Consider the following 23,143-nt stretch of genomic DNA (forward strand, 5'->3'; position numbering starts at 1 on the left):
AGATGTTAGTGGAAGACAATAATGGGATGATAGAGTGAAGGTTTATAGTTAGGTGTTAACGGTAAGATAAAGCAAACAACGACAAAAAATTTCCAAGGAATCTTTTATTGCTATGACCTCCCTCTCTAGGCGATTCCTAGATCACTCTCATTTGTTCTGTGCCCATCTGCTGCTCTGTTGACCTAGAACCTCTCATTTTGGGGCCCCAACTAGATCTACTTACCCCAAGATGCTTGTTTAAAAGTTTTCCTACACACCCTTTCCCTTATGTCTTTAGTGCTTTTATTCCCATTTGTTTGATGGTGTATTCTGGGGAGGAAAACAGTATGAAGAAACAAATTCATTGAAGTGTGGACGAATCAAATGTTTACTTTTTAAATCAAAGTTAAAAGCTACATTTATATTATTTCTTTTTAAAAAGCAGATTAGTTGTTAATCCGAATGAATCAATCATGGTGGAATTGCAGGTAATGTGATCAAGGGAAGGAAAAATGTTTTACTGAAGGTGTGTAGGAATACAAAAATTTAAATTTAAATCTAAAATCAACCAAGACTATTTATTAATTCAGTAATTTCTAAATTACCAAACGTAATTTAGAAATTTCCAATGTAAGTGTGCTGTTGAGGTCAGTTTTGTTCTGTGTTTTCTGTTTGTAAAGGCATGTAAGTATGCCATAAAATCTATTTTTGGTCTTAAAGTTATGTAGTATTAAATTTCGAGAGTTCATATGTGAATAATGATTGTGGGTGTGTGTTTACAGATATATGTCTAAGTGGATATCATGTGAATGAAAGATTGTAGATACGTTGACTATAAATTTATTATATCTTTATATTTAAAATTGACTTTAGGCCAGGTGTGGTGGCTTATGCCTGTAATCACTTTGGGTGGTGAAGCGGGAGGATCGCTTGAGCCCAGGAGTTTGAGACTAGCTTGGGCAACATAGGGAGACCCCATCTCTACCCAAAAAAAAAAAAAAAAAAAAAAAAAATTATTAGCTGTTCGTGGTGGTGCAGACATGTGGTTCAGCTACTCAAGAGGCTGAGGAGGAAGGAGCATTTGAGCTTAGGAGTTCAAGGCTGCAGTATGATTGAGCCAGCCTGGGTTACAGAGCCGAGACCCTGTCTCTAAATAAATGAACAAATAAATAAAATAAAATCGACTTGAAGTGAGGGCATTTAAGCATCTGGTCTAGATGACTTTTTTTTTTTTTTTTTTTTTTTTTTTTACCTTGAAAGTCTATTATTTAATCCTATTGAAGTTCAAGGGATTGAGCTTTGAAGGATAAATATAGATTGTGTATAGTTCAGCCAGGAATAGGGAAAATGATTAATCATTGTGGCCTTAAGGCCAAGTTTTGACAACTGTATTTTATAGGAAGGAGTACGGAAAAAATGGACAAGAGATTGGGGATTAAAGTAGGAATTAGGCAGTAACTTGTTATTGCAAGGGAGAATATCTCTAGGATCAAATAAGTTGGATTAATGATGTCCCTTAAACCTGTTTATCAAAGGTTTGAAATGGGGATAACAAATATTGGCAGACACTGATGAATTTTGAGGATGGACGGTACAAGCTTATTGTATTAAAGATTCTTTGGATTGGGTGCAGCATGGAATGCCAGTGAGGAGACCAAAAATAATCTGGAAAGGAGTAGACTTCAGGATTTCATGAAGTCTTAAAATACTTAAACAACTGTCACTGGAATGATAAAGAAATAATGTCAAACTTTTCCACCCCACTTTCAAAGATAATTTGTTGCAAAATCAGTTTCAAAATTCAAACATTGCAGAGGAAAACAAAGAGCCCCCCAGATTTTCCCAGCATTATACTACTGATTTCCATCATAAAGGTAGACTTATAAATAGACTTATAGGAAGAGTATTTAGCTTAGCTTAAGAAGGAATTTGTGAATAATTGGAAATGCTTGAGGACATAGTGCCCGCCCACCACATTGTATGCTTGTATAAGACATTGGGTGATTACCTGTTTAGATACCTTAGAGGGTGTACAAGTACCTGTAGGTAAATGGACTAGGTCACCTATGGAGCTCCCTTGTCAACCGATATCTTATCTGATTTTTGTTAGTAGGTGTTGAAAACAGAGAGAGAGTTGTGTAAACTGAGAATTAAGTAAAGAATGATCAAAAGTTGCAGGATTTTATTTTACCCAGCAATTCCTCTTCTGCCTGTATATGCAAAAGAATCGAAAGCAGAGACTTAACAGATAGTTTTAACACTAGTGTTCATAGCAGCGTGATTCACAGTAGCCAAAGGGAAGAAACAACCCAAATATCCATTGGTGGGTGGATGGATGGATGAACAAAATGTAGCATATATATTCAATGGAATATTCAGCTTTAAAAAGAAAGGAAAATGACACCTGCTGCAGCATGGATGAATCTTGAAGACATTGTGCTAAGTGAAATAAGCCAGACAAAAAATAAAAAATACTGTACGATTCCACTTATATGAGATACCTAGAGTAGTCAGATTCATAGAGACAAAGAGAATGGTGGTTGCCAGGAGCTGGTGGGCAGGGGAAGATGGTTGCTGTTTAGTGGGTGTAGAGTTTCCGTTTTGTAAGATGAAAAGGTTGCTCAACAGGGTGACTGTACTTAACACTGCTGAACCTGTACACTTAGAAAGGTAAGATGGTAAATTTTATGTATATTTTACCACAATAAGAAAGTTGTAGGATTTTGCATTTATTTGAATGGGGCACAATTTAATCTAATGTAGGAGAAACAGCCATCTTGTTATATTAGTAGGAAATAGAGAACATTTGCCTAAGGTAAAGAGAATGAGCAGAGGTTATGCCTTTAACTTTTTCAGGAAGGTTAATGTTCATTTTACCTTGTTAAATTTAAAATCTAGACAGTGATGGGTGGTTAAGAAAGTGAAGGATAAGAATGTGATTTTTATTAACTTCTGCTCACAATGCAATGATTCAGAATTGGTAAAACAAGTAAGTTTTAGAGTTTTGGCAAGAGCCTTTAGAATGAGGAGGATTATAGACAAGACAAAGCAAGCTAAAGCTGAGACTTTTAACTTTGAAAGTTGATGGGCCATGTATACTTAATGAACTTTATTCTGGACTTCATTTACATGTGTCTTTGAGCCCCAGAAAGAAACTAAGAATGAAAGAAAGAATAGTGAAAATGTCATGATGTTCAGTGGGGAAATTAGACATCATTAGTTACCGGAAAAGTTACCAGTTAATTTTGGGAAGAGATCTCTTTTTAAAAAAATACATAATTAGGAAACATTAAGAATCATAATTTTGCTACAAGTGCTACTGCGTTTACAGTTGAATATACTGTTATTTGTAAACCACGGGGTTGGAGACTGACAAATTAGAAAACATAAGCTCTAAACCTGAGTTTCTGATTTTGTTCGATTCTTGAATTAATAGCAAAATTGCAAATATGGCTAACAGTTTTTAGATAGTGTACATTTTAAACTTCTATCTATTTGCTGAATTTTTCTGGAGGCAAATTGTGTGTGTGTGTGTGTGTGTGTGTGTATGTGCACACTAGTAAAGAGACTGTCATTTGGCTCAGCTCAGCTCCAGTTCAGTTATTTTTACATTAAAATGTAAGAATGAGTACTTCTTTCTTATGGAAACTTCCACTTCATCTTTTATACCACCTGCACATACTACTGTGTTGCTATATGATAGGTCCTTTGTAAATATTAAATGAATGAGAAATCAAGACAGCTTCTTTTCCATATTTTTTTCCCTGAGTTTATGGAGTTTTAGTATTATTATTTGATTTTATATTTGTATTTTTTTCTTTTACATTGAAACCTTTAGTTCAAAACAGCATTATAAATGTATCCTTTCAGTACATAAACATAGTTTCAAATTATTAATTTCAGCATAACTACTAATTATTGCTATATATATTTTAGAGGAGGACAACACATTTAGTTTTATTTCAATCAAATCACAACACTTTCTTTTCCAATTGCTGCAAAGTGCATCTGCAATATTCTATTACAGATCCACTTTAAAAAGGTTTCCTGTGACATTACAGCAAGCCTCTTTTTTCAAACAGAGAAATAATCCCAAATTTTTCCTCAATTAAAAATAAAAACTCCATTCCAGTAAGTGGTAAATACATAAAAATTACAGTAAGCCAGACACTTAAAAGGACAGCCAAGAAGTCTTCCAACAGTTTATTAGAAAGAATGTGGACATCAAGAAAAATTCCCACTGTCATGAACATAAATTGAGGTTTTAAGCCCTGGTATAAGCTGAATCAAAAAAAGAAATAAATCCAATACAGTATTAAACGTTTTTCACTCATTTGCCATACTGACAGTGCAGATACAAATCTGGTCTAAATGTACAGACTCTTAAACAACAATGTACAGCTTTCTTCATCTTCCATGCTAAGAGATGTAAAAACACCTAAGGGTCAAACAATACCAAACATACAGGCTTCAAAAACCATCTAAATTAGGGCATTCACTAGTTTTAGCTAAGATACATGTGAATACTGACAAGTAGTCACTTATATAGAATAATGTGAAGTAAATATTTTGAAAAATAAACTTGGAACAATCCTGAAGGATAACACCAGAGGAACAGCAGGTTACCAGTAAGGTGTCAGCCAATTTGTTCCAGCCATTTTTGAATCCATGTTCTATAATCTAAAATTTAGTTCTCTTTCCGTAAGCTGAGAGCTTCCTATCATGTCAGTATCTATGTTATGAAGAAAAGGAGACTTAGGTGAGATGTTTTTATTTATCACAACTGCTGCATCAATTGCCTAGGACCTCACTCAACAGCTTCATGAAAATCTAGGAAATGTTCATGCATAAGGTTATTGCCTTAGCTGACTTAAAATTGCCCCATACAATGGTACATATCAACCCTTAGTGAAGCCTTTTAAAAAACAAACAGGCTGAAAAATGGGTCAAAGTAGGCAAATACAGCATCTGCCTTTAGAGCTGTCAACTTAGGAATTCTCTCAATTGTGAAATCTTGCAGAGAAGTTATTTTTCTTTCCCAAAATCCAGGTGATGACAGTATTCCTTACTCCCGATCTGGCATTTTTTCATCATCGCTGTCTTGTGAATCATCACCTGCTCCATCTACTTCTGGTGAATCTGCATCTTCTTCACCACCCATGTTGTTCATCATCTCAGAGAAACGATCAAAATTAGACCTGTCTTCATCTGAACCATCTTCCCAGTCTTTCCAATTACTGAAGTCCACACTAAGCCAATTGAGTTTTGCCCTTCCTTTTGTTAACCTTGGCCATGACTGGCCAGATTCTCCTTTTCGTAAGCAACATACAATTGATCTGTCCGTTTTTTTTATGCTTGGAATCATTAGGATCAATACTGTGAAAAAGATCAACTTCATTTAAATACTTAAAATTATCACTTCCTCTGAGACAACTGAATGTAAGTTTGGATTTTTCAAAATTTACATGAACATCCTTACTGTGTTCACAAAATTCGGTGAAGACATAGTCCCTTCGATAGTACCACTTTGCAGAAGCAGGCTGCATTGTGAACAGGGCAGGGGGACGGGCGAACAGGTGGGCGGCCCTCTGGCGTCGGCTGCTGCTAGGGAGTCGACTTCTCTCCGGTGACGACTCTGCGTTTTCTCCCGGTCGCGGCCTCTTCTCGCTTCCCTCAGGCGATGGCGGCAGCGGCGGGCTCCACCTCGGTCCCCAGAATGCACCGCGCAGAAAGAGCGGCCCCTCCGGTCGGGGAGAAGAGTAAAGTGTAGGAAAAGGGTCCCGAGGACTTACTGTTAAATTTTTATGTAGAGAAAACCTTGCAGAGTAAAGAGTTAACTACAAGTTTCTTTTACCTTTTATTATCATTTTTGGGCTTTCAAAATTTCTGTGTGAAGGTGGAAGATGAATTCTTCTCCCCAACTCCATTTTTAGTATTAATGTTGATAGGCTTCTTGCCAGTGAGATTCAGTCCATTAAATCTTTAGTTCGCCAGATAACCTGAATTACTTGCAACTCATTGCATCATAAGCAGGAGATGTTCTAGGAGTGTCAGTGGCATTATTGTACTCTTTACATGGTAGATCAGTTTGTGCCATATTGAATCCATTCATTAGTGTCCGTCCATCATAGTGCAGGTCCAGAAACAGCAGAAAGATAAACACTCTAAATAAAGCAGAGAGACTTAAGTTGCCCCAGTGTTTTCATTTTCTTGCTGCTGCTTATTTGATAAGTGGATATTTATGGTGCTTGTTTTGGAATGGTTTTCTTTTCCTTTGGTTAGTCAAGTGATCAAGTGCTTTGTTTTCTGGATACATTTTGTTTTATTTCACCCTGGGACCCTGGGAGAATATATACGTGTTCATAGAAAATATGGGAACAGGCCAGGCGCAGTGGCTCATGTTTCAACGGTGGTTCACCATGTTGGTCAGGCTGGTTTCCAACTCCTGACCTCGAGTGATCTGCTCGCCGTGGCCTCCCAAAGTGCTGGGATTATAGGCGTGAGCCACCACGCCCAGCCCCGCATATTTTTTTTAAAAACAACTTTATTGAGGTGTAGTTTACATGCCATAAACTCCAAACTCCACCTCATTTTCTTTTTTTTTTTCCCCCTCCTTTCCTTTCCCTTTCCCCTTTTTCTTTCTTTCCTGACAGGGTCTTGCTCTGTCACCGAGGCTGGAGTGCAGTGGTACAATCATAGCTCACTGCAGCCTTGAACTCCTGGGCACAAGCGATCCTCTCATCTCAGCTTCTGGAGTAGTTGGGACTATGGGAACACACCACCACACCTGGCTATTTATTTATTTTTTTGATTTTTTTCTTTTTGAGACGGAGTCTTGCTCTTGTTGCCCAGACTGGAGTGCAGTGGCGCGATCTTGGCTCACTGCAACCTCCATCTCCCGGGTTCAAGCTGTTCTCCTGCCTCAGCCTCCTGAGTAGCTGGGATTACAGGCATGCGCCTCCATGCCCTGCTAATTTTGTGTTTTTAGTAGAGACGGGGTTTCTCCATGGGATTTCTCCATGTTGGTCAGGTTGGTCTCGAACTCCTGACCTCAGGTGATGTGCCCGCCTAGGCCTCCCAATGTGCTAGGATTACAGGCGTGAGCCACCGCGCCTGGCCTGATTTCTTAATTTTTACATTTTTTGTAGAGACAAGTTCTCCATATGTTTCCCAGGCTGGTCTCAAATTCCCGGGCTCAAGTGATCCTCCCACCTCAGCCTCCCAAAGTGTTAGGATTTTGGGCCAGTCACCACACCAGGCCAGAAACTCCACCCATTTTCAGTGCACAGTTCAATGGTTTTAAGTAATTTTACTGAGTTGTGCTACTATCACCATAATCCAGTTTTAGAATATTTTCATCACTCCAGTGAGATCTCTCATACTGGATACGGGTAATGCTGGCTCCTCCTGACAGCCTGTAATCTACTTTCTGTCTCTGTAGTTTGGCCATATCTGGACATTCATATAAATGGAATCATATAATATGTAATCATAAACTCCAAACTCCATCATGTTTGTAGCATTGATCAGTACTTCTTTCTTTTCATTGGTCCAAATTGTTGTATAGACTTTTCTCATATACTTACTTTTTTAAAAATCATATACATTTATTTAACTTTATATGGTATATTGCAGACTTAGAAAAGTTGCAAAGGTAGTACAAAGAATTTTTATATAAACTTTATCTGGATTCTCCAGATGTTAACATCTATCTAATTTGTGTTTCTGAGATGTCTGAGAATAAATTGTAGACATAATGCCCCATTCACTTTTAAATACTTCAGAGTAGGCTGGATGCAGTGGTTCACACCTATAATCTCAGCACTTCGGGAGCTGAGGTGGGAGGATTGCTTGAGTGCAGGAGTTCAAGACCAACCTGGGCAACAAAGCGAGCCCGTCTCTATACAATAATAAAATAAAATAATTAGCCAGGTATCGTGGCGCACACTTGTAGTCCCAACTACTCTACAGGCGGAGGCAAGAGAATTAAATTTGAGCCCAGGAGTTCAAGGCTGCAGTGAACTATGATTGCACCACTGCACTCTAGCCTGGGGGACAGAGCAAGACCCTGTCTCAAAATAAATAAATAAATAAATAAGTCAGTCAAGCAAGCAAACTTCAGAATATATTTTCTAAAGGCAAGTACATTCTTTTATCAAACTACAGGGTAAAATAGTTAATAGGAAATCTACATTGGCACAATATTATCTAATCAGACTTTATCCAGATTTGGTAATTCTCCCACTGATGTCCTAATCCAGGATCACATGTTGTATTTGCATTTAGTTTTCATGTATCTTTACTCTTCTTTAATCTGGAATTGTACTTCAGTCTTTATCTTTCATGACTAGACATTTTTTGAGTGCAGGCCAGCTGTTTTGCAGATTGTTTCTCAGTTTTTATTTCTGGTGTTTAATTATGATTAGATTTAAGTTGTGCAGTTTTGGCAGGAGTGTCAGAGGATTGATAGGACATTTTTACCATAATATATCTGGATTCCATGATTTCAGTGTACCACAGTATTAGTGATGGTAACTGTGATTACTTGGTTTGTGCAATGTCTACTGTTTCTTCACTGTAAAGATACCATTTTTCCCCTTTGTAATTAATAAGTATTTTGGGGTGAAGATACTCTGAGACTCTGTAAACATCTTGTTTCTCATTGTACCTTTGCCCACTAATTTTAGCATGTTGTTATTAATCTATTGCTGCTTAACAATATTATCACAGATTTAGCAGCTTAAAACAGTGCATTTATTATCTCAGTTTCTATGTGTCAGGAGTCTGAACACGGCCTTACCTGATCCTCGGCAATGCAGCAGAGCGTTGGTCAGGGCTGAGTTTTTACCTGAAGACTTGATTGGGCAATGATCAGCTTCCAAGCTCATGTGGTTGTTGGAAAGATTCAATCCTTGTGGGTTATTAGATTGAGGGTCTGGATTCTTAGCTGGCATTTGGCTAGAGGCTGTCCTGAGTTCTGTGGCCTTCCCCAGCATGGCCACATGCTTCCTCAAAGCCAGCAAGGAAGAGTCACCAAGCGAGGACACTGCAGTCATATGTGAAATAGTCACTTATGTGAGACCCTTTACCTTTGTTCTTTTTTGATTATTAGAAGCTGATTACAGGCCCTACCCACACTACAGGGGAAGGAATTATGTAGGGCCATGAGTACACAAAGCAGGGATTACTGGAAGCGTTTTTAGGTCTGTCTACCACAGCATCCACTAATCTTACCTGCAACTTCCTATCACTGTTGCCGCATATGGTGATTTTCTAATTCTGTCAATCTTGGTATATATATATATTTTTTGTTGGAATTTTACTGTGAGGAATTCTCCCCTACTCGTTGATTTGTTCACTTATTCTTATCAGCATGACCTCATGGATTCTTATTCTTTGGGTTATTTCTGCTATAGTCATTTATTGCTTTAGGGAAGTAGCAATTTAATTCCTCCAAGAACAGCATTTAGAGAAGTCTTTAGCATGGGTTTCTCTTTTTTTGAGATGAGCTCTCACTCAGTCGCCCAGGCTGGAGTACAGTGGCATGATCTCGGCTTACTGCAACCTCTGCCTCCCAGGTTCAAGCAGTTCTCCTGCCTCAGCCTCCCGAGTAGCTGGGATTACAGGTGCCCGCCACCATGCCCAGCTAAGTTTTTTGTATTTTTAGTAGAGACAGGGTTTCGCCATTTTGGCCAGGCTGATCTCGATCTCCTGACATCAAGTGATCCACCTGTCTCGGCCTCCCAAAGTGCTGGAATTACAGGCGTGAGCCACTGCGTGGCCCAGCATGGATTTTTAAACAGGATTTGAGGTATAGTAAGTCATTGGTCAAATATACTCTAAATGAAAGATAAATTTTAACAGGTGAGCCATTCTATCATAGGTTTGCAAAGCCTTTGAAATTCTATTTGAAAATATACTTTGATGTAGCAGACTTTCAAGTTACCATCAAAATGCTGAAAATGCTTTTATATTAATGTTTTTTAAGTGAAGCTAATTTTTCCCCTAAAAATCATTACCATGTAACTTAAATGATTAAAAGTTTTGGTGATATGATCTAAATATACTCATTCTAAAACCACTAGTTTTCTCAGCTTCATCTTTGGCTTGTCTCTTGATCTTTGAATGTTATGTATGGGTATCCCCTTCTTTGTATTTGTGGGCATCTGGGGTTCTCACTCTCTGTCAGTATATCATCTTGTACTTGGTGAACAAGTACCTTGCTATTCAGTGTGTCTTTTTAAGTGAAAGTCTTTCATTTCCATCTGTATGCAATTTCCCCTCTTACCTGCTGTTCTAGTTTTTGTTTTGTTTTTAATAGCATGCCCTGTGACAAAGTGATTTTCAAAAAGAGCTCTATTGTCTTTCAGAAGTTTCCTTGTTTTAATAGTTTATTTGTATATTTCCGGACTATTTACTTCAATATTTCTTGTAGAAATGATGCCTGATAACCCCCTACCCAAATTAAATTAATCAGTGAAAAAAATGTACACTGAAGAACATATCCTGAAAAACTTTTAAGTAGGAATAACCATTGTTTATTGCACTTAATTGAAGAGACCAAGAAAGTTACTAGGCTTTAGTTTCTTCACTGTGAGGTAATATTAATTCCTAAATGATCTCTGAAGTTGAGGAAAAACAAAATAGAAAAATTCTGAAAGTGTATTGTCATTTTAAAAATGAAAAAAGTAGAAAACATTTACGTTTCTTATATGTTACCTAATTGCAAATGTATTCCACTTTTTTCCAAAAAATAGTTTCTCCATTCCTTGTTTACTTTGGTGCATTTCTTTTTGGCTGGATTTCATCATCAGCTAGAATTTTTACATTTATGGATGATCTTTTCCCTGAGTTCTTGCGGGCTTAAGAATTTTTTTTTTTTTTTTTTTTTTTTTTTTTTTTTTTTTTGAGACAGAGTCTTGCTCTGCCAACCAGGCTGGAGTGCAGTGCAGTCTTGGCTCACTGCAACCTCCGTCTCCTGGGTTCAAGCAATTCTCATGCCTTAGCCTCCCAAATAGCTGGGATTACAGGCGCCTACCACCATGCTTGGCTAATTTTTGTATTTTTAGTAGAGACTGGGTTTCACCATGTTGGCCAGGCTGGCCTCGAACATCAGACCTCAGGTGATCCACAAACTTCGGCCTCCCAAAGTGTTGGGATTACAGGCGTGAGCCACCACACCAAGCCAAGAATGTTTTCTATTGCCTCTTTGTTTGAATGCCATCTAGGCTAGATATAAAATTTTTCATTCATACTCTTAAGAACTTTTTTTGCTGTCTTTTGGCAGTGAGTATTGCTAAGAAAGCAAATATTTCCTTCATTATATAGTGCTTGCTTTATTGGTCAATATTTTGCTGCATAATCTTAAAATTTCAGTGGCTTATAACAACAAATACTTTTTTTCTTCCTCATGTCTTTAGGTTAACTGGGGCTTAGTTATTGTTAGCTAGACTTTGTTGTAGGCTGTGGATTGTTCTCTCCTTCTGCTGGAATCTGGCTCTCATGGCAATCACAGGAGTCAGCCAAACAAGCAAATTTTAGCCTCTGCTTCCGTCATGTCTCTTATTTCATTGATCAAATCAAGCCTTGTGGCCAAGACCAACATCATTGTGGCAGGGAAATATATTTCACTTACTGTAATGTACTGCAAGGTCACACAATGGTGTGAATGATGAAATAGAAACACTAATTCAAGCTGCCACTTTGGCTTTTAACGCCTGGAACCTGGTTTGATTCTTTCTTTATCCTTGACGCTTAAGATTTAGGAAAATATTAACTTCTTTTTTTTTTTTTGAGATGGAGGCTCGCTTTGTCACACAGGCTGGAGTGCAGTGGCTCACTGAAACCTCCGCCTCTTGGATTCAAGTGATCAGCTCACCTTGGTCTTCCAAAGTGCTGGGATTACAGGTGTGAGCCACCGCACCCAGCCAAGATTTAGGAAAAATTTAGATGTTTCTGAGTATCTGAGTACTTGGGGTTAGTCTGTACAGATTTGGGTAGCATCTTGCCTCTTACATTATCATGTAATATACATTATTGATGCATAAGGGTAATCTTTTCTCGTTAACAGAAGAGAGTGGTTTACCTGTGAATATTCTCCTGTATTGTTCTTCTTTTCCCTTTCCTATCTCTGTAAATTTGATTGCTTTTATGTAGGTGCTTTGTATCTTTAATTAAGATACTTCCAGCTGTAAATGACAGGAAACACGATGTAAACTGGCTTAAACATTGAAGGAAACTCATCATTTAATGCAAGTGAAAAAAACAGGCAAAACTTTATCCAAGTTCTCCAGTCAGTTTCATCAGTATCTCAGCTCTGCTTCCTTCAATTTTGTTCCATTCTCAGTAGGCTCATCCATCATAATTGCAAGATGACTGCTCACAGGCCTTAGAGCTGGATATTTTGGGTTGAATTGTAGAAGAGAAGAAAGATTCTACTTTTCAGAGACATTAAAATCACTCATCACTGAGTCTGGCTGGCTCACAATTGAGTCAGATTTTTTCCTTTCAGTATATGTAGTTATAAATATGTGTTTCAGAGAAGTATAGGATTTATAGAACATAGAAGTGGCTTATTTTAGCAAGAGACATTAAGGCTAAAATCTGAAAAGTTGAATTGGAGGTTGCTAGGAGAAAAGGAGGTGAGGGTTATCATTGCAAGCAGAAGTGTTGGGCCAAGTAGTCAGAAGAATTTTAAATTACCAAATGAAAAGAAAGGTAGAGTAGGCTGGCAGAGAGGGTGTGTAGCAGAATGGTCAAGGTCAGATTATTTTGGTCAAGGTCAGATTATTTTGATAATTTTGTACTTTATACTAAGAACATTATGATATCATGGATGAATTTTAAGCTGGACAGGAGGTAGTATGATCATATTTATATTTAAAAGGTTACTCTGGCTTCAGAGTGGAGAATAGTTGTATGTGAGGGTGAGATTCCTATCACTTGAGATGGGGAACACTGGAACACTGCCAGACTAGGGTAGGATAGTAAGTTGGTAAAGTAACTGCTGTAGTTACTGAATCTTGACTCTGTGACATATACTTGGTATGTACATTATCTGTGATCTGTACAATCGAGTTACACAGTAGGCAGTATTAACCTCTATTTTGCAGATGAGTAAATTAAGGGTGTTTAAAATGATTTGCCCAGGCTACAGTCAGGTCTGTATTCAGATTGGTATGAATCATTAAGTCTGGCTCTTTACCATGCAGTGATGACTCCTTTCATTAATTGCTATATTTGCTTCATCTAAGCAGTACAATGATTGACTTCTGCTCTCTTAGCCCTACTAGCTACTGCTAGCTTTTATTACAGAGAGAACTAAAAAGGGCCATTGGCAATATGATCAAAGTCACTTTAGTTCTTTGGGCCTTATGTACAAAACATATTAGTATGTTTGCTTACATGCTTACCGCGTAAAATTATAGCACTGCACTTGTTCCTTTCCTTGACAGAACCCCTACCTCTTCAACCCCAATCTCTTGAGCGTGGACAAGAAAAATTAGAAGCTGACTTGTTGTGTGATAGTTACATAATCTTTAAGGTGGTTCTTACTACAGCTGCTTCGGGTGTTAGTACTTACCCTACTGAATTTACTTGAACTTTTAAGTTGGTATTGATCTCAGTACTATGGTTTTATCACCCATGCAGATGATGTCTTATTTCTTCAAGTCGTTCATTTTTATTTAATTATGGAATTCTGGAGCTCTACCTTCCCATGAAGATATATTCCAGCCATCATGGGTAGTGTGTCCTGTTTTGCTTCTCTGCTATTGCTTTATTATTCATAAAAATAAACTGCCCGGATTCTTTGACTTTTTGTATTTTCCTGAGATCATGCCTAAATTTTATTTTAAATGGTACTGTGTCCTGTATATCTTGTAGGTTTTTCAAAATTTTGTTTCCTTCAAAGAAAATTATATCCAGATTTGCAAGGAAAATATTATGACAGTTTGTAGTTATTCTTTTTTTTTATTTTTTTATTTTTGAGACGGAGTCTCGCTCTGTCGGCCAGGCTGGAGTGGAGTGGTGCGATTTCAGCTCACTGCAATCTCCACCTCCTGGGTTCACGCCATTCTCCTGCCTCAGCCTCCCAAGTAGCTGGGACAACAGGCGCCCGCCATCACGCCCGGCTAATTTTTGGTATTTTTAGTAGAGTCAGGGTTTCACCGTGTTAGCCAGGATGGTCTCGATCTCCTGACCTCATGATCCGCCTGCCTTGGCCTCCCAAAGTGCTGGGATTACAGGCGTGAGCCACTGCGCCCGGCCGACAGTTTGTAGTTATTCTTACCACATCTTTTCACCAGATGTGTGTGCCATTTACTTTCATTTTATAGGTTTCACTTTAATGACTGTTTTGTTGTTATTTGTTGTTGTTACTCTTCTAAGTACTAAGCCAGACTAGACTGATTTTTTTTCTCTCTGACTTAAAGCACTTTATGTACACACTTTACAGTCTCTTACCCATAATTACAGTATCCGCAGTGGTTGAAAAACTGAGTTTCCTCATACATTTAGCACCAAACTCACTTGACAACAACAGTTCTCTTGAACTGACATGAGACTGTGTATAATCTTTATTTATCCATCTTAGTGTGAGTATTCATATGTTTCATTGTGTTTGGTTATGGGATGCTGTCCCTAATCTCCATGGCAGTGTCATATCATTTATGGCATATCATGTTACCTTTTTAAAATCCAAAAAATTCTTATGTCTGAAACATTTGGCCTAAGTGTTTTAGATTAGGGACTGTGGACCTGTGTTTATATTAATAGCACTGGTCACAGTGTGGTGTGGCTGTTTACTCCCTTGCCTATCTTCTCTATTAGATTCTGAGCTAAGAAAGCTTCCCTCTGTGGATCCACTAATCCTAGTTTACTGCCCTAAACAGAGTAGGTACTTAATATTGGGACTGAATACCATTAATTGGGGTAAATTTACCAGGTAGCTTATTGAAAATGTTTTTTTTCTTGGTTTTATGTCCTTTTTAAAGTAATCTCTTTCTGGTTCTGTTTCTCTTTTCCTTCTTGTTACTGGAATCTTGACTTCACCATTTATTGATAATATGATCTTGAACAGCTTATTGAAAACCTATAGTTTCTTCATTTGTAAAAACGGTGTAATAATTTTGCTCACCTCATAGATTGTTGTGAGGACTAAACAAAATGCTTCCTGGAACTTAGCACTCTTTTAGCTGCCAACATGGCTGTTGTTGATTTCTATCCTGTTGGTTACTTTATTATCATAGTCAACATTCTCTTCTTAATGGAGTTTGAGGTCATTTTTCAGTGCTTTGATGCTTTCAGTGATGGAGTAAATCCTTGCACATTTGTCCTTAAGTCCTTTGGCCTTGGTTTTGTAGGACAGATTCAAGTGGGATTGTTGCATCAGTGGTCCCAAATATATTTAGTTTTAATGGATATTTCCATATTACTTTCCTAAGGCAGAATTGAGTAATGTGGGAAAAGGCAGCAGTTTTCTGTCCTCTCAACAGTCTATAAGAGTGCCTATTTGCCCATAACCTTGTCAGCAATGGATTTTATCAATCCATTTTTTGTTATTGTTGTTGTTGTTTGGAGATTAATTTTCACTGTTGTTGCCCAGGCTGGAGTGCAATGGCGCGGTCTCGGCTCACTGCAACTTCCACCTCCCAGTTTCAAGAGATTCTCCTGCCTCAGCCTCCCGAAAAGCTGGGATTACAGGCGCCCGCCACCATACCCAGCTAATTTTTTATATTTTTAGTAGAAATGGGGTTTCACCATGTTGGCCAGGCTGGTCTTTAATTCCTGACCTTCAGGTAATCCACCTGCCTCGGCTCCCAAAGTGCTGGGATTATAGACGCGAGCCACTGCGCCCAGCCTTTTTTTTTTTTGAAATAATTATAGACTCACAGGAAATTGCAAAAATAGTACCTAGGGTCCCATGTACAGTTCATCCAGTTTCCTTTAATGGTAATATCTTATGTAAATATAGTACAATATCAGACCAGGCACAGTGGCTGACACCTGTAATCCCAGCACTTTGGGAGGCTGATGCGTGTTGATCACTTGAGGTCAGGAGGAGTTCAAGACCAGCCTAACCAACATGGTGAAACCCCATCTACTAAAAATACAAAAATTAGCTGGGTGTGGTGGTGTGTGCCTCTAATCCCAGCTACTCAGGAGGCTGAGGCAGGAGAATCGCTTGAACCCGAGAGGCAGAGGTTACAGTGAGCCAAGATCGCACCACTGTACTCCAGCCTTGCTGACAGAGTGAGACTCCATCTCAAAAAAATATAAATAAATACATATATAAATATAAATACATATTATATCAAACCAGGGAATTGACATTGGCATAAAACTGTTAACTATGGCTTGGGTCATTTTATTTCTTTCCATCTGACCAATGGCATCCTGATTTAATTTGCCTTTTTATAACCACTATTAAGTTTGAGCTTCTTATTATACATTTTATTGGTAATTTACATTTATGGTTTATGAATCATTTGTTCACGTCCTTTTTCCATTTTTTTCTAATGAGCTGTTTGTTTTCCTAAAGAATATCTTCTTAGGACTATTAATCTTTTGTCTGCCGTATGTTTTGCAGTAAATTATTCTAGCTTCATATATTTTCTGTAGTTTTATTGCTTTTATTTTTTTCCTGTGTAGAAATTTTTATTTATACAGTCAATATGTTTCTTTGGTGGTTTTTGGGTTTTTCTCTTTTGTGGAAAGCTTTCTCTGTCTTCTAGGTTATACTGTTTTCTTTTGTTATTTATTTATTTATTTATTTATTAAGCCATGGTCTCACTCTGTTGCCCAGGCTAGAGTGCAGTGGTGTGATCATGGCTCACTGCAGCCTCAACTTCCTGGGCTCAGGTGATCTTCCCGCCTCAGCCTCCAAAGTAGCTGGTACTACAGGTGTGTGCCACAATGCATGGCTGATTTTGTGTGTGTGTGTGTGTGTGTGTGTGTGTATTTTTGTATTTTTTGTAGAGACAGGGGTTGCTCAGACTAGGCTCAAGAGATCTACCCGCCTCAGCCTCCCAAAGTGCTTGGATTACAGGCATGAGCCACAGTGCCTAGAAGATTATACTGTTTTCTTTTAATCTTTTATATTTTGCCTTTGGCTTTTAATTCATTTGGAATATGTTTTTGTATATACTGTGTGCACATCCCCCCCAGATGTATGAGATATCCTAGCACTACTAAACTGTTTTATTTAGGACTTTTTCAGCTTCTTGTGACTTAAATCTCAACAAAATTCCAAAGGTAGTACTGGCTCAAGGCAAGACTTGATACAATGGTGAGAAGCAGCTGCAACGCTGAGCAAAGGAGGCAGGATCTGGAGTGTGAGCAGTAGCTGGGTGGGCACCATGGCTGGGATCACCACTATTGAGGGAGTGAAGCACAAGATCCAGGTTCTGCAGCAGCAGGCAGATGATGCAGAGGAGAGAGCTGAGCACCTCCAGCGAGAAGCTGAGGGAGAAAGGCGCGCCCGGGAACAGGCTGAGGCTGAGGTGGCCTTGAACCATAGGATCCAGCTGGTTGAAGAGGAGCTGGACTGTGCTCAGGAGCACGTGGCCACTGCCCTGCAAAAGCCGGAAGAAGCGGAAAAAGCTACTGATCAGAGTGAGAGAGATATGAAGGTTATTGAAAACTGGACCTTAAAAGATGGAATTCCAGGAAATCCAACTCAAAGAAGCTAAACACACTGCAGAATAGGCAGATAGGAAGTATGAAGAGGTGGCTCGTAAGTTGGTGATCATTGAAGGAGACTTGGAACTCACAGAGGAACGAGCTGAGCTGGCAGTGTCCCATTGCCGAGAGATGGATGAGCAGATGAGACTGATGGACCATAACCTGAAGTGTCTGAGTGATGCTGAAGAAAAGTACTCTCAAAAAGAAGACAAACATGTGGAAGAGATCAGGATTCTTACTGATAAACTCAAGGAGGCAGAGACATGTGCTGAGTTTGCTGAGAGATCGGTAGCCAAGCTGGAAAAGACAACTGATGACTTGGAAGATAAACTGAAAATGTACCAAAGAGGAGCACTCTGTACGAAGGATGCTGGACCAGACTCTGCTTGACCTGAATGAGATGTAGAGCACCCCAGTCTCACCCTGCTGCTGCTCCTCCCTCTGACCCTGATTCCATCTGAGGCCAGCCTACCCGAAGCTGACCTTTAACTGAGGGCTGATCTTTAACTGGAAGGCTGCTTTCTCCTTTTGCTGCCCCCACCTCCCCTGTGTCTTTTTCGCTAAACTGTCTCTGCCTCTTCCCAGAGATTCCAGCTGGGCTAGAGGCTGTGCACCTTTGGGAACAACACTTAAGGGAATGTGAGCACAATGCATAATGCCTTTAAAAGCATGTTGTGATGTACACATTTTGTAATACCTTTTTTGTTGTTTTATAGCAACCATTTGTAAAACATTCCAAATAATTCCACAGCTCTGAAGCAGCAATCTATTCCTTTTTCACTTTTGGAAGGTGACTTTTCAGCTTAATGCATATTGCCCTTTCCATAGAGAAGAGGAAAAGGTATAGGCCTGCCTTACTGAGAGCCAAACAGAGCCCAGGGAAAGAATCCACTATGGGAAACTTCATTGCTCTGTAAAAAGTACCTCCCAAACCAGAAAGGTGATTCCAGGAGGAGTTAGCCAAACAACAAGAAAAACAAAACGAAAATGTGCTTTTCAGGTTTTCAGCTTTAAGATATCTTTGGACAATGTTATTTCTATTTTTTTTTTCCATTAGAAGTGACCAAATTAAAATGGTAAGACCTTTGAAACTAAATTTTTGTCCCATCTCTGCCCCCTCTCAACTGCCTGCAGAATGGATCATGTGCCCCTTATGTTGCGGTGACCACTTAATTGCTATCCTCCCTCCTTGAAAGATTATGTTTTGCCATTGATTTAGCCATATGAATCTCATTATCTGTTTCTGGGTTTGAAGCTGCTCTCTCTAAAAGTGCTATCTCATTGTACTTTGTATCAGAGAAATCTTGAATAGCTTATGTACAAAACTTTTAAAGTTTTTTATTATTTTGAAGCTTTGCTTCTTTGGGTTTGTGGCACCCTGGCCACCCTGTCTGGCTATGACAGCCTGTACAGTGTGTGGGCTGGCAGTTTGCTGATCTTTTAAAGTTTCTTTCCCTACCCAATCCCCATTTTCTGGTAAGGTTTCAATGAGGTCTGTTAGGTGTACATCCTGCAGCTTATTGGCTTAAAATGTACACTCCTTTGATGTGGTCTCTTTGGGGCCAATTGGGAGAAAGACAAATCAATAGTGCAACTCTTTTGATACCAAATATTGACATAAGTGTCTTTTTGAAATAAAGAACAGGTCTCTCCAAAAAACAAAACAAAAAAGGCTTGATACAGGCAAAAGTAATACTACTTTAAAAATTTTGGCCAGACGCAGTGGCTCACACCTGTAATCCGAGCACTCTGGGAGGCTGAGGTGGGCAGATCACCTGAGGTCAGGAGTTCGAGACCAGCCTGGCCAACATGGTGAAACTCCATCTCTACTGAAAATACAAAAATTACCAGGGTGTGGTGGCAGGCATCTGTAATCCCAGCTACATGGGAGGCTGAGCATGAGAATCTCTTGAACCCAGGAGATGAAGGTTGCAGTGAGCCAAGATTGCACCATTGCACTCCAGCCCTGGGGGATAGAGTGAGACTCTGTCTCAAAAACAAAAACAAATTTGCTTCCTGACTTTTCTCAGTTCTGCCCTTTTTGGTGTTGGATTTCTCCTTACGATTCATACTGTGTCACTCCTCAGTCTGTCTTGTATGTTGTGCCATTCTAATTCCAGATTTTTCCTTTGTGGTCACACAATGACTGAATGTTTTAGGCCTTGCTTCCTAATACCACACAAGGGAAGAGAAAGGATCCCTTTCTGAAGATTCCATGGAGAACAAGTTTTGGTTGTTTTTTTTCCCCCGATATACCCAAGTAAATAGCTCCATAGATTTTTGGCCCTAAGTCATGTTATCTGTTCTTTGGGGTGGAGAGAGAGAGAGAGAGAGAGAGAGAGAGAGAGAGAGAGAGAGAGAGAGAGTGTGTGTGTGTGTGTGTGTGTGTGTGTGTGTGTGTGTGTGTGTGTGTGTGTGTGTGTGTGTGTGTAAAAGCTGATTAAACCAATTAGGATTTACCCCCAGGCTGGGCATGGGATTTGGTCCCTCTGAACCACATGACTGAAAGTGAGAAAAGTTGTTTCACAGGAAATTTTTGGGTACTGTCTCCAAAGAAGAGGGAACAGAAGCCAGGTAGTCAAACTACAGGGGACTATGGCATGACCTCATGTTTTTCGTACTAAACATAAATGATACCTTTTGAATTATTATCTGTTTCTGCATTTTCTGTTTTCTTCCACCAACAGTCTATGAGGGTATTCATTTGGTGATTTTTTTTCTCTCAGAAACATACTACTTCAATAATAGTGGCTAAGAGTACATGTTAATATCTTTTTAAGCAAGTCTCCCATCATTTTTTTTCTGGAAATTTATTGGCAATTTTTACATATTTATTTGATACAAACTTTGGGATCCTGATTGGAATTACATTATATACATTTTTAACATGGAAATCCAAATCAGATAAACGTAACTATGGAAATCAACTTGGAAATGCTCAACAGTTTCTTCTGCAAAAGGCTTTTCTTTCCTTTGTTATTATTCACCAATGTTTTGGGGGATGAAAACCTTCTCTGTATTTTCGACCCTGGACACTTTCACAGTACCAAGAGACAGTGGACTCATGTCCCAGCTCTTCCCAGCAGATAACTCCTTAGATAGACTAAGAATCCAATAGCCTCTTCTAGTAGGCTTATTTTTGGTTATTGAGTAGCATCAACAGAAAACTGAGAGGGAAAAGAGCTGGAAATGTGGGGTTAAGCTGCCTTAAACCTCAGGTATTGTGATCAATTTTTAAAAACCATTTAAGGATGCCACACATCTCCAGAGACTTCAGACCACTGTTTCCATTTAATTGCTTCCATATGAACTATGTATTTGCTTGCTACCTAATTTTTTTCTTATGTGAAGTGTGATATTTTATCTAATGATTTTGTTATTTTCCTTAGATGTAGAAACATTGTCTTCAAGTATTATAGCACTATTTTAAAATATTTGGTTGGTGCAAAATTAACTGTGGTATAATTATTATATTTTATATTTTTCTATAGATTATTATATACCTGAAATTCTAGTAAAGATGATAAATATATATTAGAATTAATAAACATTTAACCAAGTTGCTACATATAAATATTCAGAAGCCTACTAATAACTTTTTAAGTGATCTCATGATAGGTTTGAATACAAGAGACAATGGCAATGTGTTAGTTTCACAATTAAGATTCAGTCTGGTGCAGCAGTATGCAATGGAATTATTACTGTTTATTTGAATCTGTGTGTTTGTGTTCTTTTTTCTCATTTTACCTCTGGACATTTGTAAAGCTTGTGCTAAATAGAATGTTTACAAAATATGTTTGTAATACTTCTGTATTTTTCTTGACTTAAATGTTAGATACTGGATCAGCATTAAGGAATTACTATTTTGTAGATACATGGGAATGATTTTTACATCCATTTTCTCCATGGCAGCCCCTTTCTATATTGGTAGACTTCTTATAGTTTATAAGATATGTTTAAGTCAAAGGAGTATTGACTAATTAATTTTATTTTGAGTGTTACATAGGTATTCAGAGACAGAAATTAATTGTTGTGTTCCTTATCACATCTCTTCTTTGTTTTGCAGTGGGACTTCTCCTCTTGCATGCCTGAATGCAATGCTTCACACAAACTCCAGAGGTGAAGAGGGCATCTTCTATAAGGTTCCAGGTAGAATGGGAGTATATACTTTGAAGGTAAATATTTTGTTGGGGAGTCACTTAGAAAGAAAAAACAGGAAGTGACCACATATAAATATTTGACTCATAGGGACAGAATTCTGTTCTTGAAGAGCTTATTTTCAGGAAGAGGTAATATTTTGAAACCTGTACCCAATACATTTTTTAAAGACTAATCTATAACTAACTATAGGTAGATCAGAGAAGCAACTTTATTTTTTATTCTTGATGATAATCTTATCTTGAAAGAACGAAATTAAAATGACTTCTGGCCAGGCGTGGTGGCTCACGCCTGTAATCCCAACATTTTAGGAGGCCGAGGTGGGCAAATTGCCTGAGCTCAGGAGTTTGCGACCAGCCTGGGCAACACAGTGAAACCCCACCTCTACTAAAATGCAAAAAATTAGCCAGGGCGTAGCGGTGTGTGCCTGTAGTCCCAGCCACTCAGGAGGCTAAGGCAAGAGAATTGCTTGAACCCGGGAGGCGGAGGTTGCAGTGAGCCAAAATCAAGCCACTGCACTCCAGCCTGGGCAACAGAGTGAGACTTTGTCTCAAAAAATAAAATAAAATAAAATAAAATAAAAAATAAATAAAATGACTTCTAGTGTTTTAAGGAGCCCCACAACATTTGTATAATAATTGTTTCTTTGGAGCATTCTGCTTAGATGCTTTACATTACATTCTCATTTCATTCTCTCCCACAATTCACAGTTGGGGTGAATACCATTTAATAATTTTTTATTGCTGTTTGTTTTGTTAGATAAGTACAAAAAGACAGGAAAAAGAAATATGATTACAATTAGGAAAATGTATATTTTTCTATACACTATTATATACCTGAAATTCTAGTAAAAATGATAAATATTCCTTTTTTATGATGGAGAGCCCCACAACATTTGTATAATAATTGTTTAAGGAGCCTCACAACATTTGTATAATAATTGTTTCTTTGGAGCATTCTGCCTAGATGCTTTACATTACATTCTCATTTCATTCTCTACCACAATTCACAGTTGTGGTTATTTTTCCGTTTTTATAATGGAGAAAGTCAAAGTTCAGAAGATTGGATTTTCTTGCCCAGTGTTGCCCATATAGTATCAGAACCGGTATAGGAACCCAGATCTGACTGAATTCCCAAGCCCATATTCTTTCTAACATAACAAGCTTGCTAATTTCTTTCTTTTCTTTCTTTCTTTCTTTTGACAGTCTCGCTCTGTTGCCCAGGCTGGAGTGCAGTGGCGCAGTCTTGGTTCGCTACAACCTCCGCTTCCTGGGTTCAAGCGATTCTCCTGTCTCAGCCTCTCAAGAAGCTGGGATTACAGATG

The 23,143-nt window shown here is 38.5% G+C and overlaps 1 protein-coding gene and 2 pseudogenes across 1 annotated transcript in view; 2 read left to right on the top strand and 1 right to left on the bottom strand.

Annotated features, from left to right (window-relative positions):
* ASXL2 (ASXL transcriptional regulator 2) overlaps positions 1-23,143 on the top strand; it is a 145,650-nt gene that overhangs the window by 54,810 nt on the left and 67,697 nt on the right. Inside the window, exon 4 of the mRNA XM_063696014.1 lies at positions 21,728-21,836. Coding sequence (XP_063552084.1) covers positions 21,728-21,836 — 109 coding nt within the window. The remainder of the gene's footprint in view (positions 1-21,727; positions 21,837-23,143) is intronic.
* On the bottom strand, positions 4,122-5,761 carry LOC109025765 (prostaglandin E synthase 3-like; annotated as a pseudogene).
* LOC101154264 (tropomyosin alpha-3 chain-like) lies at positions 16,756-18,215 on the top strand (annotated as a pseudogene).

This window comes from Gorilla gorilla, chromosome 12 (assembly GCF_029281585.2).
Source record: "Gorilla gorilla gorilla isolate KB3781 chromosome 12, NHGRI_mGorGor1-v2.1_pri, whole genome shotgun sequence".
Classification (NCBI taxonomy): Eukaryota; Metazoa; Chordata; class Mammalia; order Primates; family Hominidae; genus Gorilla; species Gorilla gorilla.